The following is a 24130-nucleotide window of genomic DNA, read 5'->3' as shown; positions in this document are numbered from 1 at the left end:
GTTACATAATTTGGATGCATACCACAAAGGCACAACAACGTGGAGATGGACAGACACAACCAGTCCTTAGAAAAATACAAGGTGTATTTCCATGACAATTTGTAGGGACAATTAAATTACTTTAAGTCAAAGAAAGTTTGATAACGGTCATACATCACCAATGGGGTTAATCAATTGACTGCTTTCTATAAATAAATAAAATGATTTCTCTGCACACTACTGTAAAATCCAGCTCTACACTTAAGTCATGTAAGGGTGAAACGCCAACCCACAGAGAGGCAAAAATCAAATCCCACTGTTAGACTGAGACAAAGCCTTAGTAAACCAAAAGATCTCAAAACCACTCATCTGCCTCACTGGGGTCAGTGCCAACACCAATGCTATCTTTAGAGACAAGGGAGATCTTTTGGATGGCTTTGAATGGATCTGTAAGATCATGATGTACAGACTGTTAAAATGTTATTCCAGAATCTTATGGTCATCTATGAAAATGACTTTTGTGACCTATGTTGTGTTTTGTTTCTTCAGTAATGGGCTCAAGCTGCTGAAGAGATGACTGTGAGGTAGAAATAAGTTTAACTCTTTAAGGGGCAATGCACCACCCTCAATCTCTTCACTGAACAACAAGTGTGTGTGCTCTGTGAAACCACAGTGTCACAATTTGTCATGGGACTGATCAATTTGTGTTATATAGCAATCCTTCCTTTTCCTTTTAGTCATAACCCTAGTGTTTTGCAATGACTTTATGTTCAGGTATACAGAGAATCTGCAGGGATTTTAGCTGGTAGGCAGACTCTCTAGCCCTGTCTTATGTAACAGGAGTGTCTCTTTCCTAAAATGAGTAATGCCGCTAAAAGGCCATCGGGATAACAGAAAAGAGAACGGTAGAGAATCTTTAACCTGTTCCCCACCTACCCACAAAACCACCTACTCACTTCTTTCTGACTCCCAGTATCACATGGCTCTCCAGAGCTCTGGATACCTTAACAAAACAAGTTATGTTGTATCACAAACTTGAATATTGGAATTCCTTATATTACTGTGATTATATTGGAGAAGGAGGTTTATAATCATTCTCCAATCCTCCACTACTGAAGGGAGTCAATCACCTTTACGTCATCTGTCAATTAAATCAAAACACCTGAGACACACCAATGGGGAAAGACAAATTCTTAAAGCCAGAAGTACACTTACAAATATATATATCCGCAATAGTTGAACTAAACTAAAGGTACACTGTAGATTTGGATTTTATTTAGGTAAAAGGTGATGCCTGAGAAACAGTCAGCAACAAAAAGGATTAAGATAGGAAACGTTCATGTGTCGTCTTAAAGAAGTGAAACACCTGATGGTCACTTTGTCTGTGCATACTGTATGTATATTTATGGATTGTTTACATTCTGTTATGTTCTAACTGTGTGCCTATGTGCTTGACAAAAAAGCTAAATTGTCATTGACATCCACCATTCTGGTGCGCTGTCACCATAGCAACAGCCTCTTAAGGGATATATAGTAGATATTGCTGTGTTTGGTGCCATTTTACAAAAGAAGCTGGGAGAAAAGTGATTTACTATAGTGACTATTGTAAACTATAATGACTCTAACATTAAGGATCTCTAATGTATCCTTGAGAACATTTTCACACTACAAGATTTGTTGTAACATGATCATAATTCCTAAATTCATAGCAAAATGCTGTAGGTTTTGGTGGTGGAGTATCGATATGTAATCAACTCTATCCCTTGGCCTGACCTTTGCCAAACTACACTTATTACTTGGGTCTTTTGTTGCTGTTTAGGCACAGTTTTAATTCTCTTCATCTCATTCACCTAATATTTTAAGCTGGGCCACGATTAGGTTAAATGGTTACAGTCATCTTCTTTGAATTTGAAAGTTCATCCAATTCGTGTGGAATTTGACCTTTAGCAGTCATTGTAGCTCCTTCTAGCTCATAAATGAGAAACAGGTTGTTTAAGCAATACAATATACAGAATAACTGCATGTCAACAATTAATAGTAAATGATTAAGTCTTTAGCACCATTTTAGTCAAGGTGAAATTTGTCTTAAAAATGAAATCCTTACTTCCTCCCAATAAAAACTGTGACTTCAACACCCCATGCAGTGTAATCTTCTAAAGTAATTTTATATCAGTTGTCCACAAGAAGGCTATTTAGTTCTGTCATACAGCAGAAGCATACGCAAAAGTGGAATCTGCGTCACAGAGCTCGCAGGCAGTACCTCACTGCTCACTGTGCTTCTCTGAAATTGCTAAATGCTCTGCTCATCCCTATGTTACCATGGCTGCATCTAGTTAATCTAACATTTGTAAGCCTATGAATGGACTACAATAACTCCCCTGCTTCATAGTTTCAGCTTGTCTGTCTTCTCGTCTGTATCTGAACTCCGCAACACTTTTTCTTCATGAAGAAGTTTTAAAAAAGAAAACGGAACCTATGTTTATATCTCAATATATTTCTTTGCTGTTTCACAGCTTTTTATATGGTGAGCATATAAGAAAGTGAGAATCACTGAGAAAAATATCAACATTAACACACATTAGCATCTTCATATACTTGCTTACGAGTTCTATTTTAAGTGTAGGCCCTCATAAAGTTTTTTTAGCAGGACACCATTTGCTATTAACTTGTAAATAAAGAATGTTGCATTTCAAAGACGGACACTAACATTCCCCACCTAATCACAGAGGGATAAAAGCAACAACAAATATAATATTGTGTGTAAAATAACTCTGCAACATCTATCTGAACTTCTCAAAATGTATCCTGAAATGAAATAACCTTGATAGAGTATTCTTTTTTACTTTTAGGAATGTTTTTAAAAACGGGGGTTGTAAATATGGTTGGATTTAGGCTTGTATGAATCCAGTCCTATTTGCAAATTTAATTTCTAGTGCAAGGTTGGTTCTGAGTAATTTCAGATGCAAAGATTTTTTCTCCACAATCCTGTACTGATGCTTGTAAAGGATGAGTCAACTTATAGTTTAATTTAGTTGTCATAGAAACCAAAACCAATAGTCATGGTTTTTGTGATAGAAACCTTTGAAGGAGTAGAGACATGTGACTTACATGCTTCAGTTGAGAACTTGACAGCTATTACATTGATTTCTGAAGATATTCAAAAGACTTCCTGAGGAAACAGTCACACATACAGTGTGTAATGTACACAATGCTAAAAAAATAGTAGTCCAAAGTGCAGGCACAGTATTAAAACTATCAGAAAATAAGTAGCTATCTTGTGTGTAAATACAAATACATTTATTAAAATATTTAACAAAGTGCAGTCTTTGCTACGGACAGAGCCATGTGAGTTGGGTTCTGGACAAAATGGTTGGGAATAACATCACCAGATATTGGGTCATCACAGTAAAGGCCAGTATCAAACACATTACATTGACATTTCAGAACAGGCATATTAGATACACATAAGATTTATAGGATATAATGTGAAAAATCAGGCCTTAAAAGTCAAACCAAATCTCAACTGTTTTTTTTATTATGGCTATCAGTCTGGAAAAGATCTGCATTTACACTGTAGAAAGGCACCTGATATTGAGAATGTTGCACTGCCCTAGGGTCAGTTTTCAGTATTTTTAAACTTCCTTTCAACATGCAACATTTTACATGAGGAAGGAAAAAAAACCCTGCGACTGCTGTATTATGTCAGATTGCCAATTTGGCAAATTCTGCTGTTAACTTGAGATGTTTCAAGTTCAGTACATCATAGTTGAGTGTATACTTTAATTCTCTCACCTATAATTCATACCCATTGCAATGCAGATGATTTATGTTTAGTTTGTCTCCACAAGTGAAGGTGAAAGCTGCTCAAATGAAGAATCGGAGATAAACTTCATTGTCTTTTACTGAAGCCTTTAGTCGATTCTCAAGAAATTTACTAAAGAAAAAGTAACTAAGCTGTGTGAACAACATTGTTTTTAGAGTTGCAGGTTAACGTTTTAAGGCTAAAGAATTTAGCCTGTTTGAGAAGATTTTGAGTGATTTTGCCTTCATACAGGGACGGAGGCACAGTGTCACAGATGATACCCTCACACTTCAAGTAGAACATTTGGTCCTAGTTGAGGTTACCATAGCTACCACAACACAGCAAGACCGGATGTCCATAATGTTGATAAGCCTGTAACTTGTGGCGCATGTGAGATTTTTGTGTCAAAGCTAACAATCCATAATAATTCATTTCATAGTGAATGTTACTGAAGAGAAACGAGCTAAGTGGTAAAATATCAGCTCGAGCAACTTAATCCCAACGTTTAATTTGGAGTCTTCACACTTTAATTATGCAAACTGTAGCCTGGTACATTGTTTTATAAGGTCACGCTCTTGGGACAGCAAAGAAACAACAATAAATTAATTAATATTTTTAAAAGGTTTCATTACCTTGTAATTACTGCAGTCCCTTCGCTCATGTGGAAAGCAATTTATCTGTGAGTTCTCTAGTGCTAATTCAGATTTTATGAGGGCTTCCTGTGTCTGTGCACAGGCACTTAACCACTTTCATAGAGGGATTTCTTCCTATTTGCTGCAAGCCGTAGCTGATCCACAATTACGATACTTTATATTCTGCATTAAAATTGATGATTTAGGCAAAATGGGTATGGACTTTTGTCTGTAACCTGACCATTTGGTAACATTAAGTGAACCATTGTCAATTTGTTTGATTGTAAATACAACGATTAAAGTATTTAAAGTATTTAAATATTCTATGTATCCTACTCATGTACAAGCATTTTTACAACTATATAAGTATTAGACCTACTTATACTGTAATGATTATTATGACTGTACTTGCATCATTTAAGAAAACTAATCCAAATTTAAATGTCCCTCACCTGAAAGGTCCTTACAGACTGACATAACATTTGTTGGCATTGTAATTAGGTCAGGACACTTTTTAACAAATGGCAGTGAATGGAGTGGCACTGACCCTATCCCCTTGTCACACTAATCTCCATGTGGAATGTGCAAAAGATGCAGCTGAGTTGAAAAAAAGTATATGCACTCAATGCACTCACAGTTTAAAGCACAGAGAGTAAATATTTCTTGAATTATTCATGGGAAAGAACGATCCAGTTTTACTTACTACCTGAATAAATGGTATATTATCAAACTCACTTTTATTTATACCTTTGACACAAACACATCATATATGAAAATTATGAATAGATTATAAAACATGCATATAGCAGTTTGCAAATTTTCAACCATATCTCTCTGCCTTCCTACACACCAGTGGTATCAAATGGGGGTTGTCATGGCAACAGGCTCACAAGCCACAACAGGGCTTTTGGAAGACAAATACAGATCAGCATAAGAGAAAATCTCTCTTATCCTCAATTTCTGTCTACAAACCTGTCTAAACCTCACTAACGATGCCAACATAAAGGATTTGTTCTTTTCTCATTTGCGAGTTCCAAAAACACATGACTGTTAATGACTTTTTGTCACTCAACAAGACTCTGCTTTATGTACAGCTATGAAGGACACGTTGGATAACTGATTTGTAGGAAACAATGCGTAATTTGTGTTTAATCATGATCGGAATAACTGATGCCTTTCTATGAAGAGTTTGCATAAACTTCCACTGGGTGCAATACTCAGACATGTAAGGCAGGGGAAAAGCTTTTGGCACCTTGCAAAAGATACAACGATTATTTTTCTCAGGAATGGTTTGTGAACAATTATAGGGCTTACAGAGGAAGGAATATTGAAATGATATAAAAATAGGTCAATACACTTTTTTCTATTTTTGATAAATTGCAATATTATAGTCTAGATTTACCTTCTTGTGACAACTTCAGCTTTACCAGGGGGCATGGTGGTTCAGTGGTAGAGGATTGGGGTGAAATGTAAAAGGCCACAGGTTCGAACCCCACCAGACGTGGCCCCGCCCAGCCACCAAGGGTCAGCTCTGTGCTGGTGCTGAGCTGGCACCCTCCAATAAAAAAATGGGGCAACCGGTATCCGGTGTAAGAAATCCACATGGGGAACATGTTTTGCTATGGCGACCCCTGAAGGGACAATCCAAAAGCCGCTGATCTTTTGCAACTTCAGCTTCATGGTCCCTCTATCATGACGTAGTAGTATTTCTGTAGCTGTCTTTACTGGATATATTGCTCATGGTATTTGGAGAATACACCTTGAAGGATATGACACATTATGTATAAATGTCCCAATATGCTACTTTCGTAAAGCTATGTATGTGTGTGTAAAACTGTAAATGCAAAATATTTATTTATATACTTTTAACCTAAATGGGTCAATGAGTTCAGAAAACAACTGGAAAACTTGACACAGTCTCAGTCTCAGATGCCTTCAGCATTTGTGAACTTTACAACTTGAATAAGCCAAAACCATTGTCATAACAAACTGTTACTGAGGAGAATTCTGACAAGGAAGGAACACTCGAACTGTTGTTTACAGCTTCGAGGACATGAGCTGGTTGGGGAGGGACACTTTATACCTCAACCTCTCTCTGAATATGAGCTACCTTACCACTGAGTTAATCAGATTATCATCATTCACTGTAGCATCACAGCTGTAGCATCATCATCAACACAGATTTCTCCAGTCAAGTACTGCATCACCGCTTTTGACACAAAAATGTATTATGTGTATAAATTTAGTCCACTTGGTCACAGCTGTAAGTTAGCAAACTGTGCCTGGCTCAAGATCTGTTTATAACTTTGAGCGGTCAAGACACGGACATGAACCACTGTTAAACATAAAGTTGTTTGGTACTTATATGAAAAGTTATATTATCGTTATTTTTAAGCCCCTAAAAAAGCCAAAGATTGCATATAAATCTAGTTTATCTTTGGCCTCAAAATCAGGCTTTAAAACAACTTCAGGAACATAAACATTTACATTTACATTTACATTTACATTTAGTCATTTAGCAGACGCTTTTATCCAAAGCGACTTACAAGAGAGGACAAAATACACAAAATCGTTCTGATTGAAACAAGCACATTAACATGATTGGATATTTAGAATTTGTTTTTTAATAGTCTTGCACATATTAAATTAGACCGCCAACATAGTCTCCTCTGTTTTTTTTATGTGTCGATATGCAAATAGTCTTGGATCAGCCTACTTGTGAAGTATTTGGTTGTGGTCCAACATTTATTAGAGCCAAATCTCAGTGGCCAAAGAAAATATTAAAGTTGTTTTTCCCAAGTTTTTGAAGCACCCATTTTAACCCTTACTTTAAAACTTCTTAATGTTGGTCACTTTATTCACCATAGGGTGCTAATTTCAATAATGAAAATATACATTCCCTACATGGAAAATACTTTTATTTCTACTAATCAATAGCAAATGTGGTGTTATTTAACATAACATTATGGCTTACTTGGAATTTATATTGTCACACTAAAATACAGACATGGACAAATTGTTACTCTCAAAAAGATGAACTCACACCTCAATTACCTTAAACTGACACAAAATTACCTTAAACTGACTGTCCAGGTCATTTCCATCTGTTGTATTTTTTAAAATATTTTGTTTAATCCAATAGTATAAGCTAATTCTCTTTTTTAATTCCTATTTTATATATTTATATCACCAACAGGGCAGTTTCCAGAAAATATCTAACTGAATGAATGGGTATTAAGCATAGAATAAAAGTTATGTCCATTAATTAAACATAAGATAAGTGATGGCATAGATATTAACACCCTTTAAATCATCACTTGACTTCTAAAATTACATAATTATTTACACAGATCCTCTGAGTGCAGTGAATGTCTTAAAAATACACGTTTCTGGAAGGTGCAATCACCGGTAAATCGGTATTCTGGCCAACATTTACACCATGACATAAGAACACACCAAGCAACAAGTCCTTCAACTTAATAGCCACTATAGGTTTATGTCCCTGCCTATAAGATCCAATGAATCATTTGTTAAAATACTAGCGCTGCCAAATACTGTTGGTTGTTTTTAGCAGCTGGTACAAACAACCTACTCTGTCTTATTTCACAGGTGAACAGTGTCTGAAAAGTCAAAGCATGGATCAAAAAGTTGCCAACAGAGTCTTTAAAATTAATTGTAATCTAGTTTAAAGCTTTGTCTTTTATTCTATTAAAACTACAGAAATTACTTCTCAACTAAAGTTGCCAGTAAAGAGCTGTTCATAGTTCACAAAACAATAAGTTGTTCGGCTCAAAGCCATAAAGGTCCACTAGCCTGAAGAGAAAAGAAACACAAAGATTGACTGTTGTTTTCTTGTTATGCACATACCATTTAGTACTCATTACTAAAATATTGTTGGCAAGGTTTAAATGTCCTTCAGCAGTTAACCAAGTTTGCTGCTGCTGCTGTTGTTGATATCAAACTCAAATGACTAAATATAAATGTAAATGTAAATGTTTATGTTCCTGAAGTTGTTTTAAAGCCTGATTTTGAGGCCAACAATAAACTAAAAAAAAACTGGTGTAAGTCTCCTTAATATCCTGATTAACACCCAAACCCATATAAATGTTAGTGCAAACCTTACACAAATATTAAAACAAGTCAATTTCAGGTCAGTTCACTTCAAAATCTTTTTAGCTAGTTAGTTAGTCCCGTAATAGCTCAGATTGGCCTGTGTTTCTGCAGAACTACTTGCAAACTACCTGCCATGTCATTGTAAAACAAGGAAGTAGTACTGCAGTGGAATAAACAGAGCATTTGGGTGAATAACTGCAATCTTACCCACTCACAAAAATCAAAGTAAAGAGATTTTGACTTCCTAAATTTGTACTTTTTATCTCCGTTGCAAAATACGTCACTTATAGGGTTGGATTGATTTTACTTTCTTTAATGAGTAAATTCAACTTGAACTTTTTTCCTGTCTCCTCTCTTCACTTTGATTGAAACATTTTAATATACATTTTAAATATACGACTGCACTTTAATACACAGTGTGGTCAGGTGGTCAGGAGCTTTGGAGTCACTGTCATGTTAACTAAAGCTGGGACTAAACAGTTTAACTGCAATAAAAATGTAATAAGTGAAATAAAAACTGAAAATAAAAACTGAAATAAAAATAATAAAAAAATCATAAATAAAAATCAGCACATACAGGCCTGATCCCTAACCTGGGAGCTAATGGCTACTTCATCTGCTCAAAGCTACAAAAATAAGACATGGAGTTAGTTTGTACAATACTGCAGCACAAACAGAGCAGTGGAGGAAAGGAGGGGGAGGCTGTGTACAATATTTCAGACTTATACATGTAGTTATCTTCTGGAAATTACAAACAGCATTAGTGTAACTAGTCTTTCCTGATGTTGTCTCTGCCCTGTTACTGACCAACCAGCAGCTTCACTCTGCAGTGTTCCCCGGGGTCATAACAGTTTAGTTAAAATAATGGGAAATTACAGTCACTCTTACAAATATGACAATTTCATTCTCATCAAAGAAATTACTGTTGCTCCTCTGTTTTCTTCATCAAATGCTTTTGTTCCTCGCACAGATTCAACCGCCAAAATCAACAGTATAAAGCTGTAATGAGCATCATCTACAGTCAAGATACAACTTGTCTGTAATTGTAAAATATTTTATTGTGGAAAATGCTCTTAGCAACTGTAATTGTCATTTACCCATGATGCATTGCAATAAACTTTGTAAAATGACAGAACAAGGAGTTATTGTAAAATTGTACTGCAGAAATTACAGCAATTTGTTACAGTAAACTGTTGACTGGTTTTTCACCTGTCAATTTTATAGGAGAGTGGCAAAGAGAAAGTAGTCCATTAAATCTCAGCTACAGTTTGTCAGAAAACATCCGTGAGACTCTAAAGTCAACTGGAACAAAACTTTATGGTCTTAGACCAAAGCTGTGCTTTTCAGTCATTATACTAGAAGTCCTCAAAAATACACCATACCCATGCTGGTGGCAGCATCATGCTGTGGTCATGCTTCTCTGCAGCAGACCCTGAAAGACTTGTAAAACAGTGACTTTGGAAAAGATGTTCAGCAAGACAATAAACGCAAGCCTACAGCCAAAGCTATAGAGGTTAATGATAAATAGGCCAGAACTCAGTCCAACTAACAATTTGAAGCTGGGCTTGACAAGAGCTGTTCTCACAGCCCATGTGCATCCTTGCCGAGCTTGAGTTTTTGAAAAGCGGGGGGGGTGGAAATTGCAGTGTCCAGATTCTCAATTGATTGAAACCTGTCTACACAGGCTCAATGCTGTAATTGCAGATGAAGCTGCATGCAGTATTTAGTACTGACTTGAAGAAGGTGAATACTTTGCAATCACTTATTTTACATTCTGTATTTTTAGTGTAAATCTAGTGGGTTTTTTTGGAAATTCTTTTCAAGCAAGCCAAATTACAAAAACGTCTTCCAAAAGGTGGTGAATAGTTTTTTAGGCACTGAATAGTGTAAGTCTTCACAGTGTAAATACATTTGCATGACATTTTTGTGGTTATCAACATATTTAGTATGTTGTGTGTATAATATGATTCTTTGCAGCAACACAGAGTGAATTTTAAGCTTTAAAATCTCCTGGCACATTGATAACAAGATAGATGATGAAACATTCTTAACAAGTACAGTGAACTATGTGCTTGGCATGGCCTTGTGCCTCTAAAGCGCTTTCATTGCTCTGTAAATCTGTGCCTTTCAATATAATCCCATCTGTGGAGACATTCACTCTGAAAGCAGAGACAGGAACAAACATAACACTTCTCTCCATCTGTGACCTCCCAGTTCTTCACCCTCCCTCTGAATGCAATGCAACAATGGAGAAGAGCTAGCGAGAGGGAGGAAGATTGCCTCGCTATTCAGGTACCTACTGATGGTACACAAGCTCAAGGACATCAAATTCAGTTCAGAGAACAAAGTGTAAGAAAGACACAAAAATCCACTTGCACAATATTTTGCACAAGAAGTTAGGTTTTAAGACAGAAAAGGCTTTGTCCATTACTCGGAAAAATCTTACTAAATTACAAACCTCACCATAGGCTTGACCTTCCCTCAAGACACTGTTTTAGGATAAAAGCAATCAGCCATCATTACTATTGTGGGAAGGACTGATTAAATGTTATATCATTCACACAAAGGTACCACAGAAGCAACCAGATTGTCAAACACTATGTAAACTTGTTGGAGAAGAGTTATAAATATACATTCTCTTGTTGACTTCTCATATTTTCCTCAACTGTCTCTGTTTCTCAGAGATTTTCTCAGAACAGCTTAAAAAATCAAGAAGGCCAAAAGCTCACTATCTGACCCAATCATTCTTGTCAAGGATACAGATGAATCTCAATTTTTTTTTTTTTTTGTCCTTTGGGCTCATCCTGAGAGTTCAGGGTCGCAACAGCGTATCATTTTGTCCGCATGTTGATTTGGCACATTTTTAGGGGGTTTGGTGTCTTGCCTGGGGACACTTCTATGTGTGGTTGGGAGGGGCGAGAAGCAAACCTACGACCCTATGGTCAGCAGGCCACTCTACCAGCTGAGGTACTGCCGCCAACAATGTTGTCAACTTGTATGAAAATTTTTTGCTGACTCTCTACCAGCTTGCAGCCGTATATCTGCTCAGTCTATTGTCCACAGCTCAACATTTTATAGTCAAAATTTTTATTTGCCCCAAATACAGACAAAGATCTTGTAGATGGGGATCTTATCTGACTTCACTATGTGCCTTAACAATCTGTGCTGAGCTTTACCTGCAGTAAGCATTTAGGAGCTAAACCTTTTTTACGTCTATAAAAAGCACAGTTGTGATGGTTGTTATATAGTATTCAAAAGTTACAGCAAACATTAAATCTTCCTGTTCAGCCTACCTGACCACAACCAATACCATTATTACCAATACCTTTTTAGTACCTGAAGGTAAGGGATAAAAGAAATCTTTTTTTAGACCTATAAATTATTCACAGGGTGTTGCAAATGCTAGATTAACAGATTAGGCAGAAGCATGTAGTGTGTGTTTTTCCTCTTATCCACCTGCCAATGTAAGAGTTATACTGCCTCACACCTGTGTCACTGGATTCAGCATCTGTTTTATTCTTCGCTGGCTTTGATGATGCACTTTCATGAAGGACTTTGTACCTTGTCTTGCTGTAGTGATCAGTGTTCTTTTACAAGAAAACCAGAACATTTTATGTTATCGTTATTTTAAGGTGGAACTGACTGGTTTGCCCATCTGCAGGAATTTTACTTATTAATTTATCAAAGATGAGAGTGGGAAAAACAAAGCAAGGGAGACATTTCATTTTCTTGACATACAGTATTTTAGAGACGTGTGTGTAATAAACTATTTACTATTTACAAAAATATTATTTACAGTGCAAAGAAATAATAGTTTAATCTGGAGGCAAAGAAACAAATCAAGTATATCAGAATCAAAGTCATTGCCCAAGGTGTAAAGATTACTGCTCAATACGATTCCTATTCTTGGCTTAAACCATTCTACATTGTCAGTATAAAAGTAAAAAATTAAAATAAAAATAAAAAATAAATCAGTGCATACATTTTAAAATGCCATAGAATGTCTAATTGTCTGTGGAAATATTTCAATTATAGAATGTGGAAAACAAATATATTCTGAAAAATGTACCACATGTAGTGTTGATTGATTTCAAAGACTGAATTTGTTACATTTGCTCAACAGATGAATATAACGTACCGCTTGTATAACACCTTGTGCAGAGCATCACTGCAGCAACAACTACAGTATGAATGTTTTAGACCGAGGGATTGGTTGCCCTCTAGTGGTCATGACAGACACCAGACGTGTTTCTTAGCTTCAGCTGATAGTTGAACAGCACAGAAAGCTCACCTATAATTCAGTAGGTGCAGAGCTTTAATGTTGTTCTGCATGCAGAATGGTTTCACATGCACACCCCCACTTATTCTACAGACTATATCAAGGGATACATCCCATATTATATCCCCATATAGAATGGAAAATGCGAGGATTTAAAAAAATGAAACTATGGTCCCCTGAGCACAAGTCGGTGTTCATAGACTCTGTCCACTCACAAAATACAATAAATCTGATTTAAAAAAAGCATGTTACATTCACTCAGTCACAGTCACACTTGTGCTTCAGAAGATGTTACGAGAATAAAACATGTACTTCCATCTACATGTTTTCTCTAATAACAAGCATGGGAACTTCTGGCTTGATTTAGTCTCAGCTCCAATAAGAGTTTTTAGTTGCTTTTAAATCAGAGGCCAAACCTTATTTCCATATGCTCTGGTTTGAGAACATGACTATCAACTTATGTGTAAAGGCAAGCTGTTCCTCTTTTTTTAATGAGGAGACTGGGACAGTCAGCTGGTAGCATGATTATCTGCATCCAAGTCTGAGTCCTCTGCCTCGTCTGCTGATCCAGTCAGGGAGGGGTAAGGACTTGGCTGGTCTAAGTTGACGTAAGTAACTTTCAGACTGATGTAGTGTTCTCCGTCCAGACAGGTTAGGATGTGCTGTACTTCTGTTACCAGGCTGTGGAAGCTAGGTCTACACGCAGGGTCTGGGTCCCAACAGGCCAGCATTACTGAATAGCTGAGAAATAACACCATGTGTAAATGTGGGAATGAGGAAATGTTTGAGGACTTACGTCAGCTGATGAGTAAACGATTAAATTATGGCAATGTAAGTTTAACAATAATATATTGCATATTAGATTAAACTAACATATAAAAACTCACTGAAGTTGTAAACTCATGTAAACTGACTTTGTTTAATAATTTCAATTATAAAATGCTGACACAACAGAGTTATATCACTGCGTTATGTGATACTTACAGAGAATCAGGGCTAAACTGAGGCTGTGGAAGCCGACGTCCTTTTAACAAGTAGTGTGTAATGTCATAGGGGTCAACATTTGGATACGGGCTAGCACCTCTGGTCAACAGCTCCCACATTAAGATGCCATACGACCACTTGGGAAAACATGCAAATATAATATAAATGTATACAAAGTGAGACAAAAATAAATTTGTGACCTGTATTAATTATACTCACCACATCTGACTTGGTAGTGAACTTCTGAGTTTGCAGGCTTTCAATCGCCATCCACTTCACTGGTAGCTTTGCTCGTTTGTGATCTTGAACGCTGTAGTATTCCTTGTCATAAATGTCCCTTGCCATGCCGAAATCAGCCACCTTTACTGTGAAGCTTTCATCCAGCCTGAAAAGAAAAATCCTCTTTAGAAAACATCCTCTCTAACTGAAGTGGGCCCAAGCTTACTGTAGGAGGCCTTTGGATGGACATGGGAGGCTTTTGTGTTTTAGACAGTTGAAAAAAAAAAAAAATTAACATTTACAATTTCCACCCACAGACATTGTTCACCTTTAGCTTGGTATAACCACAATGTGTTTGTACATTTACATTTTTAACTTTGTATGTATATAACTGACTGAAGAACAGTAGCTTCCAAGCTGAATTTGTTGCGTTTAATAAATAAATGCTTCATAAGTTACATACACCTTTATAGTACACCATGTACAGTAGGTGATGTGTCAGCTTGTCAACAGTGAATGGCCTCCCTCGGGCTAGGCAAAGCTTTTCCACTGGCATGTCATGGACCTGTAACCAGCGTATGATTCACACTCACATGCAGTTACGTGCAGCCAAGTCTCTATGGACAAACTTTTTCTGGGCTAAATATTCCATTCCCTTGGCAACTTGAAGCCCAAACCCAATGAGATCTTTCACTGTTGGGTTCTGTGGAAGACATAGATATGATAAACAGAGCTGACTAAAGTTCAGGGCTGGAGTCATAATAAATCCTTGCAGTTTAAGAAGAGCAAATATTTATAGTCATGACCCTGAAGTTTCACTGTGTAATTTACCCTTTTCTCGGAACGGATGAAATGACGAACATCTCCATGCTTCATATAGGGTAGAACCACCAGAGGGAGTCCTTCTTTAGGCAGCATGATGCCCAGCAGAGACAGGATGTTAGGGTGGTTGAAACCTTTCATGATGATACCTTCTCTAAGAAACTGGTCCACCTCCCCAAAATCTGTGATTCCTACAAATAAAACACGTTATACAGACAAGTCTACAAGCTCATTTAATGGAAATTTAAAATAATAGTGTAATCACATACTGTTGAGTGATTTAACGGCACAGTGGGTCTCTTGTTTATGACTGTCTATCAGGTACCCATGATACACCGTTCCAAAGTGACCTGCGTAACAAGAAGAAATGGATGTCGTGACCTTAAAAATCTACCAAATTTACTTTAATCTGTAAAGGATAAAAGCACAAAAACATACTTGGAGAAAGAGCAAAAGAAAATATGAACAAAACTAATCAACTTTAAACCCAAACAATCTGTTAAAAAATGTTTTTACTGACAGGGACTCCCTTATTAAAAACGAGGGATTTGATGTACCTCTTCCAATAACCTGGCTGTCCTCAATTCTGAGCATCTCAGCAGGGATCAGCACATCTTTGACCTCTCCAAGAAGATCTGTGCTCAGGCTGACCATTGAAATATTGTCCCGTGGGACTAAAGGAGTGGACAGATGATCATAGCTGGCAGCATATAATAAACCTTGGAAGGCCGTTCCTCCCGAACCAGATGTTTGATTGGACAGATCTATTTTACAAAAAACAAAACTAAAGTAAACAAATGATGCCATTTATATACACATTGTAAACAGGCAGAGTTTCTTTTTTTGGTACTACCCATAACAAACGGTATTTTATGTAACTTAATTTGGTGTATAGGTTTATAGATTCTTCACCAACAGACATATTTAAAATAATTTCTATTAACTTAAAGAAAGCACATCTATTTATTAATATTTCTGTGAGACAGAACTCCTCTATTACTAGAATACATCTTTGGAAAGTTATATTTTCCCATGCTGACCCCTGTTCACCACAACCATAAAAACAAGTGATTTTAATGTCTGATTAGTGTGTATAATAGGTTGTACATTGTAGAGCTGCAGATGGGTAAGGTGTACTGTATAAAAGGGAATTTATAGATGGAAGCACAGTAAACACAGATTTATAAATGTAAGAATAAAATTGGGGATTCTTGCCTCGTCTGTAATCCCCTGTTGGTGAGACATCATGGTTGCTGGACATGCGGTGCCGTGAAAACATTGTTGATAAACGATTCTCTATATTGGCTGAAAGAATACATTTAAATAATTCACATCAAACAAATATACAGCATATACAAGAAATTCACTCCCTGTTTACAAAACTATGACGTGAAATTTAAACACTAAGTTATTAAGAGATGGCAGAATTTTTCTCACCTCTCTTTTTCTTCCTCAAATGGATCATTACAAGTAAGGCAAGGCCAGCACCTACCAACAGTGCAGCAATGATGCCCAGCACAATGCCCACTATCACAGTGTGATGACCGTTGTCATAAAGCACTGTACCCATGTGATAATTGTGCCCGTTCACAGATACCTACAGCAGGACAGATATTCAATTTTAAATTAAATTCAATACATTTAATTTAGCATCAGTTTCCATTCGTGATTAGGGTTAAGGAAGCTGATATAGTAGCACACTCTCTTACTCTGACAGGTAGTCCTTCACCAGGGATAACCAGGCCTTTAGGAATCCTGCAGGTTAGCTCATTTAACAGAACCTGGGCATTGCAGTTCACTCCACCAATGGTCATTGTGATCTTCATACATGTGCTTGCTGTATTCAGGTTGCTATGCTATTACATGGGGAAATGATAGTTTAATGTTAAAGACATGGTCTTTGTGTTATATAGACTGAAGAATGCACACGCATTAATAATTACTGTAAGGTACAGTATGTAACTATGCATAGGAGTTTGACTCCTTAAAAAAAAAAAACCTGGGTAAACAACATACATGTAGTGAAACTTCAGTCTGTCCTGGTTTTAGAAGCAATTCATGATCATCGTTTTCAAAAGGAATCACTGTGGCATTGGGATGATAGTCAAAACGTCCCCACCAGAGGTTCCTGTTTCCATCCATTTGAATGGAAATATTTCCTGTGTCAGAGTTTTCTTCTGACGTTTCCTGTTGAAACGCAGGGGCCCAGCACTCTATATGTGTGGCATTTGTTGGGCCACTGCAGACCTTAAGTGAAGAAACATAAAATTAGTTAGTGTAAAGTGATTTATGCTGCGACAAGACAACTTTATTGGCCTTGTTTGAACTGAATAATATACTGTGTGTACACAAAGACAGAAAGTTAACTTACTTGTTGAAGTGAAGGCCTGTGGGGATTTTTGGGAGTGTACTGAACCACAGTGTTGTGGACAGAATCAAGATTCTGACCCTCTATCACAAGCTTGGAGCCACTACATAACAGTATAAATAACATTAAGAGTGACTTAATTTGAAGCATGCGTCAATTAATAACGGAAATTTGGGTCAGTTTCATACCTTTTAAAACTGCATAGAGGATGCACAGAGGTTATGACAGGATTTTTCTTGTAGAAGAACATCTTAGTAGTGGTCACTTGCAAGGCGTCAATGGTGATTTTCACAGACACCTTTCCAACACGTGAAGCAGCTGCTGTTTGGCAAATGATTGAAGAAAAACTCCCATTTCCTTTAAAAGTGCTGAAAGCAAAACAAATTTGTACAACACTTAAAAGTTTTCATTTAAGAAGAATATCTGAGAATTAATATAGTTCAGATCGTATCATTGTGCTAGTAAGAGAAGCAGTCTTGCTGCCTACCTTTGATTGTTGCACTTTTTGTCAGCAAAGGAGACAACTCTTTCCTTCCCAGAAGTGAGATACCTGCCTGTCAGTGTAACTGTTGTTCCTCCAAACATGGGTCCATTGTCAGGCGTGATTTCTGTTATACTAGGCTCCTGATTAAATAAAATTATAAATTATAGGCATTATAAACAGAGGTCTTCATACATCTTTTCAGTGAAAACAAAATTGCAAAAAAGATGCTATTCTCACCACTAAAGAGAAACCAGGGATCTGAGCAGTGCCTTGGATGGAGTAGGGACCCTTCACTTCCCTCTCATGCACTTCCAGAGTAATGTTTACATCCTGGTTTGGTATTTTCCCCGTCATCTTGCATACTAGGCTGCATCAGGACAGAAGCAATTATCAATAATGTATCTATGAATTCTGTTGATGAAGTATTTCTGTTAGCCAGGAGAAATGATCTGTGACAACATTTTAAGAATATGTACAGTCATCTATTCTCAGACATGGAGCAATTTTGTTTTTTGAGAGACACAGAAAATATGAAAATGCTTTATTTGAACCGTATTTGCCGTCATGCATCGCATATCAGGTGCCAGCTCATTTTTGGACACATCAACCAAACATCTTTCCTTAAAGGAATAAATGTTCCTGATAAAATGGGCTGGGGATGTTCTCTTCCTTCTTAAGCTGTATAAATCACTAAGAACCTTATTGGACTAAACAATCTACACTGTCACAAGCCTGGAAGCATGGCTGTTTGTCTTAGCTCTGGAAAACTACACTTTATAATTAACGATGTGTGACACTGCGCATAATGCAGTTGAAAATTCCTGTAGGCCCTGGAGCATCGTTGCATAAAATATGAATGCATGTGTGGTACTCACATTTCACTACTGCTCTTCTCAGGCAGGATTGTACAAAAGTTCCCAGAGCCTGCTTTGACAATGTGTGTTGTCCCACTGATGATGGCAGGTCGCACAGTGGACTGAAACTCCCAGCCGCACAGTGTCACTTCTGTGTCACCACTGGCAGGTGCCATTTTTGGGAAAAACTGCAGAGAAAGGGTGACATTCAGAAAAGCATTCAGCTTCTCAGTCCAATAAATGTGATTAAAGCTATAATATGAAACTTCTGGGTATCAATTGAGGTATAACATGAGAATTGATAACAATCCACCCAGGATGCCAAAAGTGATGCTGTGTCACGTGGCGACTCTGTGCAAGGTACCCTGTTGAGTCACTATGTGTCACACAGGGTTTGACCTTCTCTGATTAGTTAAAAAAAACCTTTAGAAGGGAATACTCTGCACTGCTGCCAGAGCTGTTCAGTGAATTTGCGTCACAGCAGCCTTTGAAAGCACCTGTCCAATGTATGGAGCTTATTCTTATTTAAAGGATATTCAAAAAAGTTATATAGCTTTAATGTAACTCAGTGAGTGATGTTGCTTAAACTCTATGCTTTGATTAATCAGTTACATCTACCAGCAGATCTACCTCTGTTATGACAGGTGGGCAAGAGTCTTTGTTCCACTTCGAGGTACACTCATTCTGCCTTGAACAGGTTTCCGAACACCAACCACAGTTCATGAAGCGTGGAGCCGTCAAACACATGGAGCACGTCATAAAATGTGCACACCCTGGTCCTGCTGAGGGCACTGTGAACATCTTGATGAGGGAAAAATGAGGGTGGGGTAAGTCAGATGTTGTCTAAGCAGTATCTGCAGCTGATATTACACAACCTACCTTATTTCCAACTACAAAGAGAAGTGAATCCTCTGAGTACACAGCTGCTGTCCTGGATACTGCGGTTTCTCCCAGAGAATAGTTGGCAAAAACAGTAGGCTTATATGTGGTGAGTATAACCTAAACCAGCAGGACACAGGTAACGTCACAAGGATTTTCATGTTTGGAAGTGTAGCATGCACCTGCCTCTGACTGACAAACAATATAATTCTACAAATGTTTCGTTTAGACATGGATTTAGCAAGCATAAAGAAGAGAAACATCAATATTCGACGAAACACATTCTTAAAAAAGGTAAATTTATGAGCAAGTGACAACTATTTTATACCAAGTCATGACGTTACCTGCAGTATCCTGCCATCTGAGGTACCGAAGTGACCCAGTGTGTGATTCTCAATAGTAGTTACTAGAAGAGCTGTGAACAGGACATCTCTCATCTGACTGTTGAAAAGGTCGACTCTGTAGTGTGGCTTTGACACCAGAGTGGGCATGGCACTGCATGTGTCATTGCCCTTAGAGCTCTGTGCAAACAACAGAAACACACACAGCGCAAGACTGTTAGCATATAGTCAGCACCATAAATCCCTGTGCCTGTCATCCATCTAGGCACATGCTTTATATATTGTAAAGATGCATGCACAAATATAAAAAGTGCTTTAATCTTTTTTAGTGGTGATTCAGGCTCAATATGTTTCAATAGGGACTGATTCTCAGTGTAGAGTGCCATCACTGAACCTGGACTTTCCATAGTTTCCGATGCATAACAGAAGATGGTGGGTGTGTATGGATGGTTTGCAGTGCATGACTCACACTCAGTAAAGATAATTGTTCCAAAAAACAGGATATGGTAAACATTCTGCTGCAAAGAAGTTGAGCCAACCTGTCCCTGCATGCCCATGTTTTCTCCCCACTGTTTATATTTTAATGCCTTATGAAGGGCGGCAGTGGCTTAGTTGGTAGCTTGGTAGCCACCTACCAACCATAGGGTCAGAGGGTCGCATTCGCTCTTCCCGATGCCCTGGGCAAGAAACTGAACCCCAAGTGTCTTTTTATTGGCCCATCCCCAGGCGCGCAGTGCTGGTCCCAAGCCCGGTAGAAATTTGCGAGGTTTGCGTCAGGAAAAACAGTCACATCACTTTACAGTCATTTTGCATTTCAGCATTTCATGTCTGCATACATACAGTATCCAAATAATTTTATTGCACACACCCAATTCTAGGAACACTTATTATGTCTTCTCAGGGGAGTAGTTGATACTAGCATTTTTGAGACAGCTTCATGGCAGCATTTATTGATTATGTAAAAGATTAATTTTCTCCTCCCTGCTCCACACCATTTCTGTATTTTTCCAACTATTTCCCACTCAAAGAAAATTCCCAAATAGCCAGACAGTCCAATAATATCCCTCCCCTTGAAATTCCACCTTTTTATCAGCAGGATTTATAACTTGTGTTCATTGGCACGCACTCCTGTAGGTGTACACAGGACTGTAAGAGCTCAAAGACACAGTGTGAAAAGACCACACCTTTTGTATTCATTGTTCAAGAACCACAGCCAAAAGTGAATTTAAGATTATTTAAGATTTAATTTGTCTTCTAATTACATTTCATCTGTGGTAGAATTATCAATCAAGGACTATGCCCACAATCATGAGTTTTATTCTTTTTTATTCTACTATGAAATGATGTTACCTTGAAAAGTAACAGTCTGAAGAAATCAGATCCGATGTCATGAAACAGTTTTGTAAACAGTTGCCTCCCTTTCACTGAGAAAGACTGAAACTTAATGGAGCTGTGAAATGTGTGGCAACGTGCAGGTCATATTACTGACTCATCCACCCCTCCCAGTTTTCTCATTAGGCCCTGCTCATTCACACACACTTTGATCAGATTTGCTACAGGTATAGCCTACAATAATCCACCATACAATATTTACTTTATGTACCAGATGTGTGTTACTGTTTCTTAAATTACACTAGCCCTAATTACACAAGACAATATACAAAGCTTAATGATAAACTCATAGTTCCAATCACAGGTGTCTTAATTATAGTGTTTGCTTGGTTAGGTCACTTCCTGTCTAGACATAGGGTGAACTTTGTACTGTTCCTCTGCTCTGATAAAGTCCAGGCAATAAAAAAAAAAAAAAAAAAAAATTACTCACTTCATCTGGGCAGCTTTCGCACGGCTGGAAGTGGCAGAGACCTCTGGACAGCCGCTCTTTACCGGACTTACAGCAGGCCTCCACCCCCTTATCAATTGCAAGGTTTACTTTAGTCAGAGGGAAAGCACACAAGGCTGAATTTTTCTGAGCTTGGCCACGCTCGTTCACCTCTGCAAACACTCCATACAGCATATCTTCTGTCTCCTCCACCCTCAGCTCATTAGCTAAGTCCTTCCCTGCACGTCCAAAGTGTGCCGCCTGTAGCCCATTGTACACAATGTCCTTCAAAGTGTCTCTCCGCCTCCTCCTGCGTTTTGGTTCATACCGGCACTCCAAAACCACCTCTCTATACATCCACACCTCAGGAATTGATATTGGCAGACGTCCTAGACGAGTCTGAAAAGCTGATGTGCTCTTTGTGGGATTTTCTCTTTGAAGAGACAGAAAATAGACATAGTCCTTAGTGGAGAAACTGTAGATGTAATCAATCCTGTAAGAGTTCTGTAGATCAGGGAGCACTGTCAGGCCATTTGTGACCATGTGAAAGCCATCTTCAGTTGAAAGGGGCCTCAACACTGATATGGACCGCCTAGGATATCTTTGTGCCACTTTGTCATTCACAGAGGCTGCTACAAAGAATAATGATGTGGCTAAATCTTCAACGATGGTTACTGTGGTCCCAAGTGGGCTGGCCAGACAGTCAGGACAGTCTAATGCAGAGTTTTGCTCCTTTTTGTATAAACACTGAGGCTTAAGCGGTGAAGACTCAATGTTAATAAAGTAGCAGATCCCGTGCTGAGTACTTCCACAAAAGTACAAGTATGGCAAGAGAGATCCAGTAGGATCCAAAAGTAAAACTTCATTGTCTGTATCCACTGGATCCCCAGGTTCAGTTTCTATGTCACACACCCCACAGGTTGAACAATTAGGACTGCCAACAGGTCCTGTGGTCATTTCCCATATTTTTTTCATTCCATGATCGACAGCCACTATTACATTCTGGCATCCGACATACACCTCTCGCACATCCACATCCTTATCCCAGTTAACTGCTATGTTCTGAATGGGTTTGTCTGCTTGGAAGTGGGGAAGGGAGTATTTTACAGTGAAATCCACCAGCCTGCGAAGGGTAGAAGGACATGTGTACTGTCCCGAGGCAGGTTGTGTTTGTATCCATAGGCATACTGTCAGCAAGGTGGCCCAAGTGACCATCTCCACGTCACAGTTCACTGTGATTAAGTGCTACCTATAATATACTTTCCTCAAAGAAAACATTTTGGAGAACCAAGGGAAGCTCTGTAAGACAAGACAGAGAAGCAGAGTTGATGTTTAACAAAGCAATTTGATTCACATTTATTTTATTTCATTTTAAAAAGAGCCTCAAACTGGAAATATTTTGGCTTGTTTCAACTGCAACCAAGACAACAGCTCCTGTTTTTCTTCAGGCCTTATGATTAAGTATTTGTTTTCCTATCTACAAGTTAAAGATAAATAAGACTTGATATCAACAGATATTGCGTGGCTTTAAAGGCACACAAGCCAGCGGAAAAATAGGTTAGTAAAGCCAAGATAATGTCTGCTGTGGGCGAGACATGACTTGCTCTAACATGTGAAGTAACTAAGGAATTGTTCAGGACTGCAGAGCCATTCACAGAAAAAACTAAGTACGGGACAATATTGCCAAAACAAAAACTACTAACTTCTCGTACATGCAAATTACTTATTTCTTGTATACCTATTTTTTATAAACCAATAAGCAGTAGACAACGGTGTTCAAAAAGTTTCAAAACAGACCAAAGAAGTAGGCTACACTGCCCTAAAATGTGAGAGTTTAATTCATAAAATAAGCTGAGCTGATAATAACTGTTTAATTAAATCTCATGTACAGGGAGGTAAAACTAACCAGAAGAGTTACTAATTATAACGACCGTGTCTCCAGTCATTCATAAACATGGACTGACTGCGTCAAGCATTTACTTACCATGAAAATAAAATAAAATAAATCTTACATCGCGTCAAAAAGATGTTGGCCCCTCGTTGAAATTTGTAGCCTGCAGTCTGAAAGTCTAAATCCTTTAGACGAATATCCTCCACTCAGTGAGCCGAAAGCCGGTGTGCAACTGACACAAAGTTTACACCGATACTAAATCACATCAAGGTGTGTATGTGTGTGTGTGTGGGGTGGGGTCGGGGTCTACGGGTAAAAACATGGTGTCGGACTTTCAAAATAAAGGCGCCACCGGCCAAATCTCTCATCCTGAGAGACCTAACTTTAAACCTCCATATTTTGCCTAATCTATGTAAAAGGCACAGCCTACAAAGACTAGGGCACTGAATTTAATGTGAGGATATTTTTATAAATTATTTGCAGTGACCATCCTTTGCCTTTAAAACAACATAAAAAATATCCATAGTTTTTAGGATTTTTTTTTTTTTTTTGGAGATAGGTTGTTCCAAGCATTTTGGAGAAGTATCAGTGCCACAGCATCTTGTCAGTCAGTAAAAGGACTTTGCCTCTATAATGGTTTGTAAATGGTGCGTAAAACCCACCC

The 24130-nt window shown here is 37.9% G+C and overlaps 1 protein-coding gene across 2 annotated transcripts; it reads right to left on the bottom strand.

The window, feature by feature from the left end:
• Positions 1-12245: 12245 nt before the first annotated feature.
• On the bottom strand, positions 12246-23744 carry LOC137127841 (macrophage-stimulating protein receptor-like). 2 transcript variants are annotated; one of them, XM_067505304.1, is made up of 21 exons: positions 23588-23744; positions 21579-22874; positions 19760-19936; positions 19416-19535; positions 19167-19337; positions 18558-18724; positions 17920-18049; positions 17686-17822; positions 17387-17566; positions 17202-17301; positions 16847-17077; positions 16540-16686; positions 16268-16427; positions 16046-16135; positions 15388-15594; positions 15100-15180; positions 14840-15021; positions 14602-14711; positions 14009-14174; positions 13790-13926; positions 12246-13546 (listed from the first exon to the last, which is right to left on the bottom strand). In XM_067505304.1, exons 2-21 carry the CDS (start codon positions 22788-22790, stop codon positions 13315-13317), a joined length of 4137 nt encoding a protein of 1378 aa, XP_067361405.1. In that variant the 5' UTR covers positions 22791-22874; positions 23588-23744; the 3' UTR covers positions 12246-13314. The 2 variants fall into 2 exon arrangements, with proteins under 2 accessions (XP_067361405.1, XP_067361404.1); XM_067505303.1 differs by having other exon boundaries at positions 23560-23733.
• Positions 23745-24130: the final 386 nt, after the last annotated feature.

This window comes from Channa argus, chromosome 5, assembly GCF_033026475.1.
Source record: "Channa argus isolate prfri chromosome 5, Channa argus male v1.0, whole genome shotgun sequence".
Taxonomy (NCBI): domain Eukaryota; kingdom Metazoa; phylum Chordata; class Actinopteri; order Anabantiformes; family Channidae; genus Channa; species Channa argus.
Note: the sequence above shows the minus strand (reverse complement) of the source record. Positions and strands in the feature narration are given on the sequence as shown.